Genomic DNA, 20,312 nt, shown 5'->3' with positions numbered 1-20,312 from the left:
ATCACAAATATTTGTATTTTGCATCTGACATATCTGCAGAATCATTACTACTCAAGAAATTTTCCAAAATATCAATGTATTAACACTTCAGAAAAATTTGTCCTCTCTACATATGCTGAGCCACACGGAGAAACTGTATTGGCAGAACACATCTTATGGGTCGCCAAGCATATGGATCGACCTCTCTGAGCTGATGGTACCCAACTGTGTGCCACACGCACACACACAAAACACACAATCAGAACCACTACACCTTATACCACTGTTCACACACTATTGTCGGCTGTTAAATATGTCAGCTTCCCACCCCCACTGATCCAAGTTCGGTCCATTCAGTATCACTGTATATTTACATATGTACAAGTATATTTGCAAGTTGTTTATACCTCTCACTGCCAATTTCTCGCAACTGAGTACATTTGAAAGATATTTTACTAATATATATAAGTTCATGGGATTGTGTGACCAGTGTCATTTTGAATAAAATAATTCTGGGTATTAGGAGCACAGCAAGTCATTCGAAATATCAGCAGTTTAGTTGCTTTAGTGTTTTATAATACATAGCCTAATACCCAAAACTACTTTATTCACAGGTTAATTCACTGTCAGTACGCACAATGTGTGAGAGTTTACTGAGCTCCTTTCCATTCCCATGCTGAAGCTGTTGATGCAAAGGATCAATTTCTACCAGTTAAGTAACATACTTCCCTGAAAATGGTGGATTACTTTTTTTCCATTACAAGAGACTGGACTGATTTTACTGAAAGCATATTTTACTCACATCAGTGTCAAGTTACAAACGAGGAGGTTCAAATTTTGATTACTGACTTGTTCTGACATTAACTGTAACATTACTCTCTACATGTTTCTTGGACAATACACCGACAGGAACAGAAAGTGTTATACCATGAACACCTTGACTGCATGCTGCCAAATTAATACTCCAGTATTTCCAGGTTTGTGAGATGGGTTTATTAAAGTTTTATCCTTATGCGAGCTTATTTTGAGCACAGAAAAAATAAAGCCGTTCCTTGAGGTGAAGAATGTGTGAGTTCATAGCAGCTTGCAGAATTGTCTAATGTTACTGGAACTCATTGTGGGAAGGTTCCAGCACAACATGCCCTGAGGCTGTGCAAGGACAGCTGCCACCATCTTTCAGATTTTGTGAAAAACTGAGCCAACGGTACGGCTTACACATGAATCAGACACAGAAGGGTGTAGTGTGGTGACTGCAGATCAAACAGTGACGAGACGGAGTCCTGGGGACGGGAGTGCCCAGTCCTCCTGGAGGGACCCGTTGATTTTTTTATTTGATTTGATTTTAACAGGAGAGCTAAAACAGCTTAGGTCTAACCCGCCACTGCCCGCACCGAAACTAGGTTTATTGTGCGGTATTACTCCCTGTATATCTAGTAAAGCCAACCAGTGCCCTTAAATAGGGCAAGGAGTCCTTCTACCAGTTTTTGTTAGACAAAATTTCTTCAGGTCTAGTTGTCCCGAAGATTCTGTATCTTTTACTCTCCAATGCCACGCATTCAAAGATTAGGTGTGATGCAGTTTCTTCATCTTCATCACAGATCCTACACTTAGGATCCTCTTCCATAATACCCATTGTGTGTAGGTGTTTTTTGAAGTTCCCATGGCCGGTCATCAGTCCAGTCATGAGTTTGATCTCTTTCCTGTTCAATCCCAGGATTACAGAGCTTCTTTTGAAACATGGCTTGGGCATGTTTCTGTTCATGGACCTTGGTCCAACATCCTACGTGCTGTTTCCTAAGCCAGTTCCGTAGTTCTAATTTGATCATAGCCTTGGTGATTGTCAAGACAAGTTCTGGTCCAATAAATGGAGTTGTTGGCCCCATCCTAGCCAATCTATCGGCTTGTTCATTGCCACAGATCCCTGAGTGGCCAGGGACCCACACTGGGTACACCCTATTCCTTCGCCCTAGTTCCACCAGAGCCCTGCGGCAATCTGCAACAATCCTAGATCTTGTTGCAGGAGCTGCCAATGTTTCAGGGCTGCCTAGCTGTCTGAATAGATGTAGATGCTACGATCATTGTAGCACCTACTCATATTCTCCTCCACACATTCCCTAATTGCAGTAATTTGCCAGTTTCCCTAGAGAGATGCTGCTCTCCAGTCTTGGCTGAACCCCTTACAACCCTGCCCCAATGCCTTGATCTGTTTTCGACCCATCAGTGAACCAAACGATGTCCCCCGTACGGTGTCGAACTGTTTTCTCCCACTGCTCCCTACTTCCAATTATTATATTGTAAGGCTTGTCGAAGGAGTTAGGAGTTATTATATAGTCAGCGGGCATTTCCCCAGCCATACCTATATTACCTATGTTAGTGTGTGATTCTGGATATCCAAATGAGACCCAGTTTTGGCCAGTTTTAAGTCTGTATGCCCCAGCTGCTGCCTCCATCTTAACCCAAAGGTGAAGTGGAGGCATGTCCAGCATGGCTTCCATTCCAGCGATTGGTGTGCTGCTAATTCCGCCCGTTATGGCTAAGCAGGCCAATCTTTGCACCTTAACAAGCTCTTTGGCAGCAACCTGCTGTTCTACCTTCTTCCACCACACTACGGCCCCATAGGAAATCCTAGGTCCAACCACTGTGGTGTATATCCAGTGCATATCCCTGGGGCTTAAGCCTCAGTTTTTGCCACAAGCCCTCCTAGTACTCACTAAAGTGGTTTTTGCCTTGGAGCAGATACTATTAATATGAAGGGTCCAAGTTAGCTTCTCATCCAAGGTTACTCCTAGATATTTCACTGTCCACTTCACAGGTAAGAGTTTCATCGAAGATCTTTAGATTCCAACTTGCATGCTGAATATGTCTCTTCGTAAATGGCACAACAGTCTTCTTAGGATTAACTCTCAAATCCTGTTTAATGCACCATTTTTGCACAATGTCCAACCCTCCTTGTGCCATATTCCTAACTGTGTCAGTGAATTTGCCAAGTATTACTATGACAAGGTCATCTGCGTATCCTTGGCAGAAGCATTGTCTGGAATTTAGTTCCTCAATGAGTTTGCTCACTACTAGATTCCACAATAGAGAGGACAAAACTCCTCTTTGTGGGCAGCCTCTAGTGGTCGTAATTACAATCTTTTCATTCATCATGGTAGCTTTTACCTTCCTTCCACTAAGCATGGCTCTGGTCCACCTACATATAGTGTTCCACAGATCATGCACCTCTGCTGCCCTTACCATGGAAACGAAGGTCGTGTTGCTAAAGGCCCCCTTGATATCCAGGAAGATGCAGAGGGCTATTTCTTGGAAGTGAAGTGCTTTTTCCACCTTCCTGGTGAGTCGGTGGAGTGCTGTTTCACATGATTTGCTTGGTTGGTATGCATGTTGGTTCAGGTGTAGAAGGACCCTACATAGCCTCCTCTCCCCAACATATACATTAACCAGTTTTTCCAGTGTTTTGAGAATGAAGGAAGACAGACTGATTGGTCTCATGTTAGAGGGACCTGTACCTGCTCTTGTTGCCACCACTAGAAGATTATGGGATAGCCCAACTAGCTCTGATCAATATGTGAATGACAACAGCTGAAATCTGTTCAGAGTTTACAGACAGTGTGTTACCACAAACTGTAGGGGACAGATTACTGGAGGCTGGGTATAAATACTGAGCTTCCAAACATCATTTACATACGGTGTAGAGCCAGAGCCAACTGGTATACTAAGTGCCATTCTGGCTGATAAGCAATGCGTCTCCCTTCTGTTTGTTGTGATTGGATGGACACCAGGGTGTCTGTAGGTGGCCTGATTTTCAGGACCTGTACCTCTCCAACTGCTGGAACTGTGGTGTGGAGTGCCATTGGATGTGACCACAATTGTTGGAAGGAGGCTGAATACGTGCCAGAATGTGACAAAAATAGATAAGCCTGCTGTCATATCATGCACAACCAGGGTAAAAAGCAGCACACTTCATCAATACAATTTTTTTGTACCCTGCATGACCAGGGCGCCAAATAGCATATTCCACTACTATAATTTAAGGCCCCACACTATGGTCACACCACAAATGTATGTACAGATCCTTGCCTGGTCTACCCAATCCTCTAATTTAACTACAGGCATGATGGGAAGTTGTGTACTTTCGTACCAGCTCCTAGCAAGTGATGCTTGTGAACTGACACAGCACTCGTTTCAGACATGCCACAAGGAATAAAACATCATATTAGTACTTGTGGAGATCGCACCTCATACTGATGATGATGTACACCAGTTGTGAATGGTATGAAAGTTTAACAATTTAATACCCATTATTTCATGCATATCTTCACTAAGTTTGATAAATATTGGGCTGGTACTTCACATTTTCCATTCCCATCAGAGTAGCAAGTCAAATGCTTCGTTTGATTTCATGTTTATGTCTTAATCTTGGCGACATTTGTGACAAATTTTTGAAACTGCTCCTTCTACTGCGAAAATTACATAAACAGTGAATTATAAATCATTAAATTGATTAGTTGGAGCAGTTTTGAAGTAAGAGATAAAACATGCTGCATGTTCAATTTTTCGAAAGACTATTCATGCTAAGAGCATCAGATGGAAAACAGTATAAGGTTGGCGGAACATCAGAAAGTCAATGGGGTTTAAATCAGAATTATTCCTGTGACAATCTCACGTTTCTTACCTGTCAGAGAGGCTGCCGTTTCAAAGTCAGCAGGAGGTGGCTGATCCACAGCACCTACAAAGAAAAACTTGTGTTAATTCTAGACAGTTCATGGGAAACACAGGTGTAAAATACGTCTTTGAAGTAACAAATTCAATTTAAAGGGGCTTTCACTTTGATAACAGTTATGCTCCAACAGGTGCTGTGTATAATAGGGCACTTTCCTGACTGAATTTCTAAAGATGCAGCATAATTTAATACCTACAGGTCTCACTTATTTCATTTTTGCATTCCCCCATATTTAATGCCAACTTCTCATACTGTCTATCATATTTTAAGTTTTAAGTTGACATCCACTACTTGGTAAAGGTGTCCTCTAGACTTTGCTACTGTAATGAGAGCGAGAGAGAGAGAGGGGGGGGGGGGGGGTAACTCTATTATAAAGTTTTCAATGCCAATGTCGGGACTATATTTTGTCCCGTTTCTGAGCGCTTTGACGACTTTGTTTATTTATGTTAACTGCTGAGCAATATTTTATGCGTGAATACAAACAACGCTATTATTAGTCAGATATCTGAAAGTTAAGTTGAAAACATTTATCATATTACCAAACTACACATAAAGACACGCACACCACATGAAAATATCTAATATTGTACTATGCAAGAAATGTTAGTCAATAATTTAAAGAAGCAATTAATAATTAATTAAAATTTAATAACTCAGATTGTTAGAAATATTCATTAAAATTTAATAACTCAGATTGTTAGAAATATTCATAGTGTAAATCTGAAATTAAAATGTTATAGTTCTTGTTCTCCTGAGCCGCCAACCTGTATTTGTACTTCATTATGTACTCCATGGTGCTACCTACTGGATTTTTAATTAATTTCAGGAATTATAACCTTCCTAAACCCGTAATATCAACAATTAGTGGATTTGTTACGATAGTTAGAAATGTACTGACAGACGGCGTTGCATCCGCAAAACCAGTTTATTGCGGTGCATTACGCAGCTAATTTGCAACAATACAATATAGTTTCAGCTCAGATTGTTTGAATAAAGTACTTTCTTTTTTATTAAACTACAATCAAAGCCGGAGGTGTAATAGGCCCAGTCAATAAAAACCAAACGGGTCGAATATGGCAAATAATTGGCGCATTCCCAAATTTCAGTACAGTTGTAGCAGAGAATGTCAGGACTCACGGGCAACATAAAAATCTTAATCTGTACACCACAAACAGCAAAATACATGACCATGGGACCAAATTCCAGAAAGGGTTGGCATCTAAACACAAGAAACAAGTCAAGTCAAACAATCAAAATACTATGGGATAAAATTCTACAACAGACTTTCACAAGAAATTATCCACTTTTTGCCAAAGCCCAAAAAAATATTTACTAAATAATAGCTACTACACTATAAATGAACATTTTAATTAACTACAGGTTGTAACTTAGTGCGTAACGTTTTTAAACATCGTACTAAGTAATAATTTTGTGATATGATTAGGAAAATAGAATTATAGGAACTGTAAATACTGTAAGAGGGAAGTTTATTTTATTAGGAAATACTGTGCAAACATTTGACGGCATGCATACAATGTATATTGTTCCACGGATCATTCAATCATTAGAACAACCTGATCTGTGGGAGGTGACTGTGTGGGATACGTTTGAAGGTCACTTTTGTATGTTGTTCTTTTGTATGTTGTTCTTTAGCGAAAGAACTGCATACAAAATTGAACTACATTAAATTTGCTACAAAAACGACCCAATTCATTTTTTCTCTAGGACTAATAATAGTTTACGGGTCGAGTGCAGAAAATCTCGCGCTACGCGCATGCGCTGTAGCTTTGGTGGTTTTTGCAGGTCAACCTGAGGTACTTCCCCGACTTCGACAGACCACAAGTATCTATCTACATCCATACTTGCAAACCACATTCAAGTGCATACAGAGTACATCCCGCTGTACCAGGGTTTCCTCCTGTTCCATCCACGTATGGAGTGCGGGAAAACGATTGTAGATCAGATTAGATTAATACTTGTTCCATAGATCATGAATAAGACACTTCGTAACGATGTGGAACGTGTCAGGTTAATAAAAGATGTCTGTATAAGGTATAAGTTACACAAAATATTGTATGACACTAATGTTTAAGTTTTTTCCCTTAATTTATATCTAAAAATTCAGCCAATGAGTAGAAGGAGTTGTCATCTAGAAATTCTTTTAATTTATTTTTAAATGTTAGTTGGCTATCTGTCAGGCTTTTGATGCTGTTTGGTAGACGACCAAAGACTTTTGTGGCAGCATAATTTACCCCTTTCTGTGCCAAAGTCAGATTTAACCCTGCATAGTGGAGATCATCCTTTCTCCTGGTGTTACAGCTATGAACACTGCTATTACTTTTGAACTGCGCTGGATTATTAACAACAAATTTCATAAGTGAATATATATAATGTGAGGTTATTGTGAGGATCCCTAGATCCTTAAATAGATGTCTGCAGGATGACCGTGGGTGGGCTCCAGCAATTATTCTAATTACACTGAAAGTCTCTGAGCGTGCATCAATTATTCTAATCTTATCCTCAAGATACATATGTGAGCGATACGTAGTAGGTTGTAGAATATTCCTGCAGGCATTTAAAACTGGTTATGGAAACTTTATTAACAGTTTTTCTCGGGATGGTTTCGTCTATCTCCAAAAGTCTTCCAGTTAAGTTCCTTCAATGTCTCTGTGACTCACTCCCACGGATCATTCAAACCTGGGACCATTCGTGCTGCCCTTCGCCTTTATATGTTCAATATCCCTTGTTTATGCTACAGTAGAGTGCCGCTATTCCCAAAATCCGCCTATTCCAGACAGAGTTCAGGAAAATGCCGATTTGTTAAACTTAAGAACAGGAAAAAAAGAAACCGTACCTTTATGATTATACAAAGTAGTTAAATAGAGACGTATATAGAGCCTAAGTTTGATGAAAACGCCTGTAACCATGCTGGAGTAATGGCTGGTTACTGACAGTACGGTACATGTCGACTTCATTTATACAGTTCCGTAGAATCATTTTTAATCATTGCCAAACATAATTAATAACCAATTTACAAACATTTAAGAAGTAAAGATAGCCATTTTTTCTGAGGACGAGCACTGAATCGACGCGAGGATGCAAGGCTCCGCCATAACTGCGAGAACATACCATTTGCTGTTTGACTTGATTACGCGAGGCCAAGTCTGTGTGTGATAATGAGTTCAGTTTGAGCGTTCACCTCCTCCTCGCTTTCCACCGAGACGATCTCAGTTGATGAGCTCTGTACCACTGCTATGATGTCTTCTGTCTCCGTAATCCTGGTGGCCATTGTCGTCCACTCCTCAACACAGCTTTCTTCTGTGTCTTCACAGCCGGGGATTTTCTTGGTTAGTGGAAGAAGATCACAATCTTTCACTGGCGTAGAAGGTTTTTCAACAAAGTCGAATGTAAAACAGAGGTTTTTCCACGATTTTTGTAATGGTTCCTTAGTGGCGTTATCCCATGCATCAGCCAACCAATAAATCACATCTTTTATTGTAATTTCAATTTTTTGGAGAATTGAGATTTCATTTTAATCCTTTTCAAGTAAAGTGCGAAGCAGCATTTTTCTGTATTTTTGTTTAATGGCTTGCAACACAAGGCTGATGGGCTGATGAGATGAAGAAAGCTACATTCGGTGGCAGAAAAACCGCTTTGATGTCTCCACAAACAAAATTCGTTTCTTCTGGGTGGGACGGAGCATTATCTATAAACAGCAGAGCACAATTATGCAATCCATTTTCTCTATTGAACGCAGTCACTTTGGTGACGATTGGTGCTCGAATCATTCCTCAAACAAGTCGCGCTCCATCCAAGCATTTTTTTTTCTTTTTTTATTCTTATAATACACAGGAGGTGAGTTGATGTTAAAGTTTCTGAACGCTCGTGGTTTCACCGATTTGCCTGATACTATCAGCGGAAGTTTGCTACCGAGGCGTTGCTGCAAGCTAATACAGTTAAGACGTTGTTGGTCAGTTCTAAACCCTGGTGCAGATTTCTTATGAAGCAAGTATTTTTGTAAACAAAGTCTTAAAATTCAGTCTAGATTCTCCCCCATTATAAAATTACTGCGGTGAGCAGTTTTGAGAAGAAACAAGATCTTTCAGCTGACAATTTCTCCCCAGCAATCGTGAACCGTCTAATTCTGTGTCTCTTCTACTAGCGATCCAAAAAACCACAACCAACTGAAAATGATTTGTCTCCATCCATAAGATTGCTCAGTTGAAGCACCTTTTCTTTTACAAAAGGACCACAAGTAGAGGTTCCTTTCTGTCTTTCTTGGGTGAACCACACGAATAAGGCCTCGTCAGGTTTTTCATATGAAGACACAGTCGTTTCATGCCGCTTTCAAGAGTTATTTCACTTGAAGCGAAACAAAACTGCTCAATTTTAACGCGATTTTTTTCCAGTCACTAATCGTCGCTTTTCCGACATCATATTGAATGTTAATTTGGCAGCACTTTCTCTCTTGTCTAGTCTACACTTCAAGTTTTTGTTTTGTTTTAAAGTACACGAAGAACGACTTCATTTACTTGCCATGTTTAATGAGTAACAGATGACGTCAAGGATTACAAACATAAATACAAAAGGCAGAGTTACTCGGTAATGCCGGTATTAAAATATTCGTCAAATTTCTTTGTCAAAGGTCTTTGACGTGGCTCTAAAAAGGGATATTAGACTGTCGTCATATTTTTCATCAAATTTGAAGATGGCGGACAAAAACTTATGTGTTGCAGTTGCTAGTGCCCCAGTATCACTGCGTGTGTATTTGGAAGAAAAGTGTCGGAAAAAAGGAAACATACTTGGGTGAAACCACAGTTATTACGTCGAAATAGTAATGCATTCCGCAAAATTTGTTACGAGGGCTGCTTGTGGCGGACGTCAAGTCTTATACCCCTATAAATTACTTACGAATGGATGAGAGTGTGTCTCAGTATTTGCTCGGTAAAGTGGCTTCTCATGTCATAAAACAGAATACTCTCTTGAGAAATTCTATATATGCAGAATACAGGCAAACTGTGACACTGCGATTTCTTGGTACTGTAAAGAGCTACTGTAATTTATAGTTTACAACCCAGCACTCGAATGTCACATTACATAATAACCAAAATAATTCTAGAGACGTGTGAAGCGATTTATAAAGCACTGAAGGGGGAATACGTGAATCTAAATAAATGTTTAGTACACTATATGGGCAATAAGAAGTATTTTTATTTTTGAATAATTTAATTAATGGAATTAGTGTTCTAACAACTTCAAAATTAATAAAAAGTACCAGACATATGAGGTGCTTTATAACAAGTGGCACTCACGAGTTCAAAAATAAACAACGTAGAATGGAAAGGTAAGCAAGATTTTTTTTTATTTTAGAGTGTGACCACCACATCGTCTATTCCGGTTTGCTGAAAAGCTGCCTATCGTCTATTCCGGCTTGCTGAAAAGCTGCCTGGTTGTTCCCAGATGTAGAAGTGGATGATTGTAGCGGTGTTTGTGCACATGAAGTCGTCTGGGGCATATTCCACCTGCCCATCAACACACAATTAACAGCATGCAATGTGTGTCTTGCTCACACCCCACCCTAGGTCAAAGCAAGTTTATTGAAAAAAAAAAAAAAAAAAGAAAAAGTCTAAGGAACATGCCAACTTTGAGACCATGTTTACAAACACAATAGCGACGCTAGCACTCCAAGTGGTTACATTTCACATTGCAGTGAACAGAAGGCGAACAACTTTTATGATCAAATCTACGGCAAGGCCCTAGATTTTCATTTATTTAACGACAGGCGAGATTTGACAAAGTTCCCTGTTACACCATCAAATTTCTTTGACAAAGAAATATGATAGTGTAGCACCGGCCTAAAGTAACTAAGCACTCGCGGAACAAAGTTTAACAATAAGTTTGCAATAATGTGTTTGGAACACGGGAGGAACAGAGATAGGAATGGCGTCTGCGCCATGAGTTGTCGAAGGTCACGAGCAGATGACCCCGCATTTAATTTACCGCTTAAGTCAGTAAGTTGATATTATTAATGAAATCCAGCTATTCCGAATTCCAGCTAAACTGAACAGTGTTCGGTCCCAATTAGTTCGGTTTCCACACACGTCAGCAGTGTTCTGGAATCAGTCGCACGAGTGGTTTTTTAAGCAATCTCTTTTGTAGGCTGATTGTACTTCCCTAGAATTCGATCAATAAATCGAAGTCCATCATCTGCTTTACCCTACATTAAATTATTCTTCACGACTTAGTGTACACTAGTGTGGTTCGATGTAGACAATTATCGTTTACACCGGTGCACAGAATGCTTCAGATAACGTGTTTTAATTGTAACCTACAAAATCAGAGATGTGTGGAATGTTTATTTAAGAAGATACAGTAAAATGTAAAAAGTTAATCTTTTTGCGGAATTATGAACAATGTCTAATTATTTTTCTGAGAATTACGGCATCGAGTTGTAAATGTTTAAATACAACATTACGTTCTCTATAATGTAGTTTATGCGTCTAAACCAGCTGTGTACAGATCAGCTTAAATCTTTTCTATTTTAGTTAGGGAGCTAACAACATTTGAAGTTTTGAGGGTGGATGCAACGTGCTGCATGTTCAGTAACTGGCTGTGTTCATCTGTTATGGTAACTGAGTGTTCATTGAAGTTGTGTGTTCAAACTAGTGCCCATTTTCCTGAACAAGCGAACCAATGTGGCCTCAATATAAATTGCAGACATGATATACACCCTATGGTTGCTGGTGTCACAGTACGACAGCTTGCTCGATGCGTTGTTGGAAACCACATTCGGCTAAATCATTGGCTTTGAAGCTTACTGGGTCACGGCCCCCTTGATCTGAACCCAAATGCCCACGGCTCCTTTCCCTCAAATGCCCGCAGTCTTTTTCCCAAAATACACATCCGATTAGAAATGTGGTATAAATAAACTGAAGTTTCTCTCTCTCTCTCTCTCTCTCTCTCTCTCTCTCTCTCTCTCTCTCTCTCTCTCTCTCTCTCTATAAATAAGAACACCGTGACTTCATTGTCCCAGGAAGGGGAAACTTTATTGACACATTCCTGGGGTCAGATACATCACATGATCACACTGACAGAACCACAGGCACATAGGCACAGGCAACAGAGCATGCACAATGTCGGCACTAGTACAGTGTATATCCACCTTTCGCAGCAATGCAGGCTGCTATTCTCCCATGGAGACGATCGTAGAGATGCTGGATGTAGTCCTGTGGAACAGCTTGCCATGCCATTTCCACCTGGCGCCTCAGTTGGACCAGCGTTCGTGCTGAACGTGCAGACCGCGTGAAACGACACTTCATCCAGTCCCAAACATGCTCAATGGGGGACAGATCCGGAGATCTTGCTGGCCAGGGTAGTTGACTTACACCTTCTAGAGCACGTTGGGTGGCACGGGATACATGCGGACGTGCACTGTCCTATTGGAACAGCAAGTTCCCTTGCCGGTCGAGGAATGGTAGAACGATGGGTTCGATGACGGTTTGGATGTACCGTGCACTATTCAGTGTCCCCTCGACGATCACCAGAGGTGTACGGTCAGTGTAGGAGATCGCTCCCCACACCATGATGCCGGGTGTTGGCTCTGTGTGCCTTGGTCGTATGCAGTCCTGATTGTGGCGCTCACCTGCACGGCGCCAAACATGCTTACGACCATCATTGGCACCAACGCAGAAGCAACTCTCATCGCAGAAGACGACACGTCTCCATTCGTCCCTTCATTCACGCCTGTCGCGACACCACTGGAGGCGGGCTGCACGATGTTGGGGCGTAAGCGGAAGACGGCCTAACGGTGTGCGGGACCGTAGCCCAGCTTCATGGAGACGGTTGCGAATGGTCCTCGCCGATACTCCAGGAGCAACAGTGTCCCTAATTTGCTGGGAAGTGGCGGTGCGGTCCCCTACGGCACTGCGTAGGATCCTACGGTCTTGGCGTGCATCCGTGCGTCGCTACGGTCCGGTCCCAGGTCGACGGGCACGTGCACCTTCCGCCGACCACTGGCGACAACATCGATGTACTGTGGAGACCTCACGCCCCACGTGTTGAGCAATTCGGCGGTACGTCCACCCGGCCTCCCGCATCCCCACTATACGCCCTCGCTCAAAGTCCGTCAACTACACATAGGTTCACGTCCACGCTGTCGCGGCATGCTACCAGTGTTAAAGACTGCGATGGAGCTCCGTATGCCACGGCAAACTGGCTGACACTGACGGCGGCGGTGCACAAATGCTGCGCAGCTAGCGCCATTCGACGGCCAACACCGCGGTTGCTGGTGTGTCCGCTGTGCCGTGCGTGTGATCATTGCTTGTACAGTCCTCTCGCAGTGTCCGGAGCAAGTACGGTGGGTCTGACACACCGGTGTCAATGTGTTCTTTTTTCCATTTCCAGGAGTGTATATATATATTACTGCTTCACTAAGTTTTGACATGCTGTAACATTTTTAATCAGCTTTCAATGTTACTGTATCTTATTCTTGCAACAAAATCAATGGGAAGGATGAGCTTACTTCATCATCATCATCAGTTCTTTAAGTCTCGGCACAAGTTTGGAAATATGGCTTGTAGTCCTTCCTCCATATTCATTCGCGTCCTGTATTTCGTATTGTTGACTGCCATTACCGCAAAACTTAACTCACGTTGTAAGTAGGATGCTGAAAAACTTGACAGAAATGGCGGATACTTCGGCTGCGGTGGCACCCCAATATCGGTGGATTCCGCCGACGACCGACATTGGCCGAAGACGGTCGATCGTTTGAATCCGGTGCGCCACTACCTGCGTGGTCACAATGTGGCCGACCTCATCGTCCGAACGTGTATATTTCGGACGACAACCGGTGAAATTCAGATCAGTTTGTTTCTTTTGGGTATTAATGGCCGACACGACACGAAACATGAATTGTGAGAAACTGGAAAGTTTAGCCACAGGCGGAGTTTGTGGCACCCTGAACATATAAAATATCATAACCGGGATACAGTTCGGAATCTAAGGACTGAAATCGCAGGTTTACTGGCAACCCTAAGTGGGTAAAATCTTTATCTGGAATTTTAGTTGTGGATTATAACCTGGAAAAAAATGTGTTCAAGTGACAAGGACGGGTTGTCTTTTGCTTGAAGTTACTGTAGTGGATCTTGATGGGTTGTGGTAGGTAGACATCAGCTGTCTACAAATTATTATTACTGCTTACTGGCGTTGTTTTTATGGCAGTAGGGTCGTAATTCTGTTATAGGGTGGTGACTCTGTTAAATGAAGTGGTTTGTAAATGTCATACTCTGAACGCCTAAAGCGCTAAAAGCGTAAACACGTACGTGCACATTATACTAAATTGTGCGTTTGTCTTTCACCCGTATACTGAATTGCAGTCATTGATGGTTTATTGATGTATTCCTGCACAATGTTAAACAAATTCAGCAAAACAGATTTCGAGTTACCCCTACTTGTAGAGGTGTGACTTGAGTTCAATTAACAAATCCGACTGTCACATTAAAGATGCATTTCTTGTTCAAGTAAAACTAGAAGTGACACTGATATTGGACCTCTGTCGATTAGATCTTTCTAATAGTTAGGCCGATACCATGTTCTGGAAAGTATAGTTTAAAAGTTGTGTGCGATATGTTGCTCTAAATGCTAATTTAAAATCTAATTTTCGCCATAGCGCATCAAATACCAGTACTACGGAATTTTTAATTGACTCTACATCAAATTTTGGAACTGTGGAAGTGCACTAAAAGACGCTGTAATATTGTTGATTCTCTTTACTAAAAGCAATACTCAACCTGAAATAATACAGCCCCCAGGAATATCGTTATTTTGTTTCTTAAATCCACTGGATAAGTGTTCATAGAGCTGTGAAGTGTACTAGCATCTGATTATCGGAATATCCTGTCAGCACTGCATTAATTTTCACCTTTTTAGAATAAAGTGAGCTGTGAAAACACAAATCTACTTTTCATTAATTAGATAATACTTGCTTACCTATGCAAATATTTTAGTCATGCGTCATGCAAGAGAAACATGTACTTTCATCACGTAAATTAACCGTTATGTGCTCATAATCTCATGGGCAAGCATCCAACCCCTGTAGCATAATGAATCACAGTCTGTACCATGTGTTTTGGAGAGATCACTAGTGCAGTGTATCTCTGAAAATTGACATTTTCGTAATACACGCGAATAAATATGAAAAACATTAATTAAGGCTTGTTAGTTTCTAAGGTGGTGGTCCATTCTGACGCTAAATGCTGGTGAGAAGGAAGTGGCGTCTCAAAGTTAAAGCGTTTTTAACTTTCGTGTCATGGTGTTCTTCCCTGATACAGCTGATTTACACCCATCTTTTAATAGCAAAAGCCACACTGCAGCACTCGTCTCCAAGGACAGAGGTATCGTGATATCCATACCGTCCTTGGAGGTTAAAATATAACCTAATTCATAGATAAAATAGATTCTAACCAAACCTAACCTCATCGATCCCCTCAAAAAATTGGCGAATGAGATCGGACGCATAGTGAACAAGCTGTCGGCCGATGTTATCGGGCAACCTCTGGGGACGGTGTCTGACGACAGATGTAGGTGCCACTGTGAACGCAACCTCACGTTTCACCAAGTTCCAAAACTCAAGCAGTGATGAGGAAACAAACATCGATTTCAATGTGGAGTCTGATGAAATATCAGTAAATGAATCTCGGTTTTCAGTGGTAAGAGTTGATAATAGTTCTGTGCTGGAAGCGTCTTAAGGACCCAACACGCGAGCGACGGATCTTAGCGATCCGTTGTATGGGCGACCGATCGCTTCGTAGCTCGCACGTGTTGGGAAAATCGCAGAGATCGGTCGCTGATCGCTGGACGCATGGAAATCCCAGGCAATCTGATGAATCGCAAGCGATTCGCTCACGCAATTGGGCTGCCTAGCAATTCAGCAACGGTATGTGGCAATATGGCTGCGATTCGTTTTACTATCTATTTAGTGTGGTTGTACATTTTTTTACGTTTCGCTTTGCCCATGTTGAGTGAAAACACGTTACATTTTATAATTATCCAGGGACTATGAACTACTCTGGGAAACGAGATGGAAGTTGGAGTTGCCACTTATATTAAAAAGTAATACAAAATTCACCCTCCGATTTTGCAGTGATCAGCATTTTGAAACTTGTGCTATAGAACTGATTGGTAGTTCACAGTAACAGACGTGATACAATGGGCTCCCTCTTAAGATTTTGAGTTATTTATGAAACGATAATAGCCGCTATCAAAATTTTTAACTTCGAAACAAAATGATACCTGTACCTACTGTAATGTTAAGAGGGCATTTTTATTTCAACGTTCAGGGGCTTACTGTTATACACTCCTGGAAATGGAAAAAAGAACACATCGACACCGGTGTGTCAGACCCACCATACTTGCTCCGGACACTGCGAGAGGGCTGTACAAGCAATGATCACACGCACGACACAGCGGACACACCAGGAACCGCGGTGTTGGCTGTCGAATGGCACTAGCTGCGCAGCATTTGTGCACCGCCGCCGTCAGTGTCAGCCAGTTTGCCGTGGCATACGGAGCTCCATCGCAGTCTTTAACACTGGTAGCATGCCGCGACAGCGTGGACGTGAACCGTATGTGCAGTTGACGGACTTTGAGCGAGAGCGTATAGTGTGCATGCGGGAGGCCGGGTGGACGTACCGCCGAATTGCTCAACACGTGGGGCGTGAGGTCTCCACAGTACATCGATGTTGTCGCCAGTGGTCGGCGGAAGGTGCACGTGCCCGTCGACCTGGGACCGGACCGCAGTGACGCACGGATGCACGCCAAGACCGTAGGATCCTACGCAGTGCTGTAGGGGACCACACCGCCACTTCCCAGCAAATTAGGGACACTGTTGCTCCTGGGGTATCGGCGAGGACCATTCGCAACCGTCTCCATAAAGCCTGGCTATGGTCCCGCACACCGTTAGGCCGTCTTCCGCTCACGCCCCAACATCGTGCAGCCCGCCTGCAGTGGTGTCGCGGCAGGCGTGAATGGAGGGACGAATGGAGACGTGTCGTCTTCAGCGATGAGAGTCGCTTCTGCCTTGGTGCCAATGATGGTCGTATGCGTGTTTGGCGCCGTGCAGGTGAGCGCCACAATCAGGACTGCATACGACCGAGGCACACAGGGCCAACACCCGGCCACATGGTGTGGAGAGCGATCTCCTACACTGGCCGTACACCTCTGGTGATCGTCGAGGTGACACTGAATAGTGCACGGTACATCCAAACCGTCATCGAACCCATCGTTCTACCATTCCTAGACCGGCAAGGGAACTTGCTGTTCCAACAGGACAATGCACGTCCGCATGTATCCCGTGCCACCCAGCGTGCTCTAGAAGGTGTAAGTCATCTACCCTGGCCAGCAAGATCTGCGGATCTGTCCCCCATTGAGCATGTTTGGGACTGGATGAAGCGTCGTCTCACGCGGTCTGCACGTCCAGCACGAACGCTGGTCCAACTGAGGCGCCAGGTGGAAATGGCATGGCAAGCCGTTCCACAGGACTACATCCAGCATCTCTACGATCGTCTCCATGGGAGAATAGCAGCCTGCATTGCTGCGAAAGGTGGATATACACTGTACTAGTGCCGACATTGTGCATGCTCTGTTGCCTGTGTCTATGTGCGTGTGGTTTTGTCAGTGTGATCATGTGATGTATCTGACCCCAGGAATGTGTCAATAAAGTTTCCCCTTCCTGGGACAATGAATTCACGGTGTTCTTATTTCAATTTCCAGGAGTGTACTTAAGTCGCTTGCTATTTAACTCTGCTTCAAATAGTTTATAGCAAGAATTTCGATAATCACTAGTGCTGCTACTGACAACGTCTCTATACACACATCGAGTAAATTGTGTAAATACATGAAGTTACATTATAAGACTAATGAATAAATTGGAACTGCGGATAAGAAACGTAAAACGAATTGTATTGGCGCACTGGAAAGATGTAAACTACCCATTTGGCGTCAGTGAAAAATGTTAAATATAGTGTAAAGAACCTACAGTCCCAACAAAAGTGTTTCGAAACAAGTTTAAAAATTCTCTTTTATTTTAAATTTATATTTTGCAGGTATTCATGGGGTTATGGAAATCAAGTGCAGCTGCTGTTGGGCATAACAGTCAATTTTCCATAGCATAACTTCTCGACACAGTGACGTTCACAACACTGATCGAAATTGCTTGGCAAATCACTAGTGTTTAGGATGTCGAGGCGAGCGACTGACTACAGGCGATATCGTATGCGCTGATTAACTCGGCTCCTACTTTTGCAAGGTAGTTACTTCAGAAACTAAGTAATCAGTGAGTTCAGTTTAATGATCCACAAACGCAGCTGAAAGTCACTGTCTTCTAAATCCGTATTAACAACAGAGAAAACATATCTTTATCATCTAACGTTTTCTTCCACAACAGTAGTTTCTTTCTGACGGCTAGAATTTTGTCTGACAGTTGCAGAATGTTGTCTTATTGCCCCGACGCGATAAATTTACGGAACTGAGTTACAAAGATACGCCAGTTTCAAAACAAGATCACTGTCTGCGGACTTTCGGAATTCAAACGTTTCTCTCCTGAATTCTTATACGCTTTCAAGATGCTCCTAAGTGAAAGCCAGCGGGATTTACTGTCATAAATTAGAGAATGTGCTCATCTCCCATATCGACACACATTTGTTGATAACACCCCGACTTACGTGGCTCTCTTTTAATGAACTTTACCACTCCGATAAATGACTACAAGACTTCATGAACGACAGGGGTAATGTTTTTGCGCCAATTCTCGATGAACAGATCAGTGTGTCCGAGTAGCATGACAAATCACTTTATGGAACAGCCGTACTGTTGCCTCTATCTGAAAGCTACACAGTATACAGTTGTACCAATCAACGTTTTTTTTTTTTCCTTTCACAGAAGAGTGAAGTATTTCAAAGAGTTGTGTTACTCCAAGATTTATTTTCCTGACGAAGAGATCATCTTAAGAAATTTGTCGTGTATTAACAGCACGTAACGAATTGACAAAAGGGACACTTTCCATTTAACTTGTAGCTGACTCAGCTACCGTACCATACGTATACTGTGTCCGGAGCAGCTGGTAAAATACGGTCCTTCGCTATGGTGTAGGGGTTTTCGCTCTTTGCTGCACGGCAGGCATCTTAATAAGATAAGGGAAGAACCTTTGAAGGAAGTTTGTCATCTCTTAACTTGTAGGAAACGTATTCTCGTGGTTCATCAAACTAACGTGATTTGACACTGAATGGCATTAGAAAGCGTGCTCGCAGTAGCTAGCGCTCAGGAACAAATGACACACTGTGGTCGTTCTTTATTTCGACTCGTAAAACCGAAATTCAAGTAATCGTCGTCCTACTTCCGCATTTTCATTCAGCCATGTCTCTCAAACTGCATGATACATTCGAAATGGCTTGCTTTGCACTTACATTTAAAAATTTATCAATGCTGACAGAGAAACACGAATCACAGAACTCAAACAATAATTAAAAACGATCTGCATTCGACAAAACGGCACAATTTACGGCCACGACGGAGTAGTGTGGTGAGCTGGCAACCATTGGGCAAGAAGTAAATAATTAATGCTGTTCATGTTCTATGGTTCGCAGATTCTTGTTTGATCTGCATTCGACAAAACGGTCAAGTTTTACTTATAGCAACAGCGGCGTAGTGTGGTCACGAAGTAAATAATTAATGCTGGTCGTGTTCTATGGTTGACAGATTCTTGTATGTATCTTTGTCCGTTCGCTAAATTAATTATCCTTGTAAAGCGAACATTTCATAACAAAACGACTGCGTTAATATCAGCGTCATATCATTCTTCTAATTCAATGATCGTTGAGAATATCAGTACATTACGCCGCCGCTGCGGTAAGTAAAACTTAGCCGATAAAACTATACTTCAGAGTTCAGATTGGTTGTTACTGAATAAAAACAAATGAGTCGCGTGGTACGACTGCCATCTACAACGCTGCGATAGTGACAACACTCAATGAGGTTGGCAACACTTACCTGTAGGGCCACTAGATATCACTACAGGCACAGACGTTGTTCCGGTGCTCAGGAAACAAATTACTATTTATGAAAACACCTGGGAGCCGCTACGCACAGTTTGGACATCTTTGGTTACATTGCAGACTGTGTCCTTACACTGCCGTATACAAGGCAGGTGCCAAGCATAAATAAAAGAAGTTCGGTCTGTCTTTGATATTAAAGAGGAATAAATACGGTACACTCAGATGACTTTGTGGGAATGTGGGAGTAGCCAGTGACGCGTGCTTCGTTTACTCCATGCAAGTGCAGCGGACGTTAGATATAAGTTTTTGCTCTTTGACAGTTCAGTTTTCTTTCCCTACTAGGAAAATAAAGTTTTTGTGCAAAGCTGTACGTGGGTTTAATTTGTTGCCTACATAATTGGCGACCCTGGGAAAAATAACAAAAACTCTTGCAACATAATATTGTGCATCAGTTTTGCCAAAGATGGAAGAAGCTAACAAAATTCTGCAAGCAACAAAGGACGAGATACGACGGCTAAAGCAATGTATTGGGCTTTTGGAGCTTGCAGCGCCGAAGAATTATA

At 42.2% G+C, this 20,312-nt stretch overlaps 1 protein-coding gene across 2 annotated transcripts in view; it reads right to left on the bottom strand.

The window, feature by feature from the left end:
- Window positions 1–20,312, bottom strand: part of LOC126272231 (synaptic vesicle glycoprotein 2C-like) — a 335,261-nt gene that overhangs the window by 160,705 nt on the left and 154,244 nt on the right. For both annotated transcript variants that reach the window (XM_049974932.1, XM_049974933.1), the window contains exon 2: window positions 4,655–4,708. In XM_049974932.1, coding sequence (XP_049830889.1) covers window positions 4,655–4,708 — 54 coding nt within the window. The remainder of the gene's footprint in view (window positions 1–4,654; window positions 4,709–20,312) is intronic.

Source organism: Schistocerca gregaria, chromosome 5 (assembly GCF_023897955.1).
Source record: "Schistocerca gregaria isolate iqSchGreg1 chromosome 5, iqSchGreg1.2, whole genome shotgun sequence".
Lineage (NCBI taxonomy): Eukaryota > Metazoa > Arthropoda > Insecta > Orthoptera > Acrididae > Schistocerca > Schistocerca gregaria.
The sequence above is the reverse complement of the archived record's forward strand: the minus strand, read 5'-3'. Positions and strand labels throughout refer to the sequence as shown.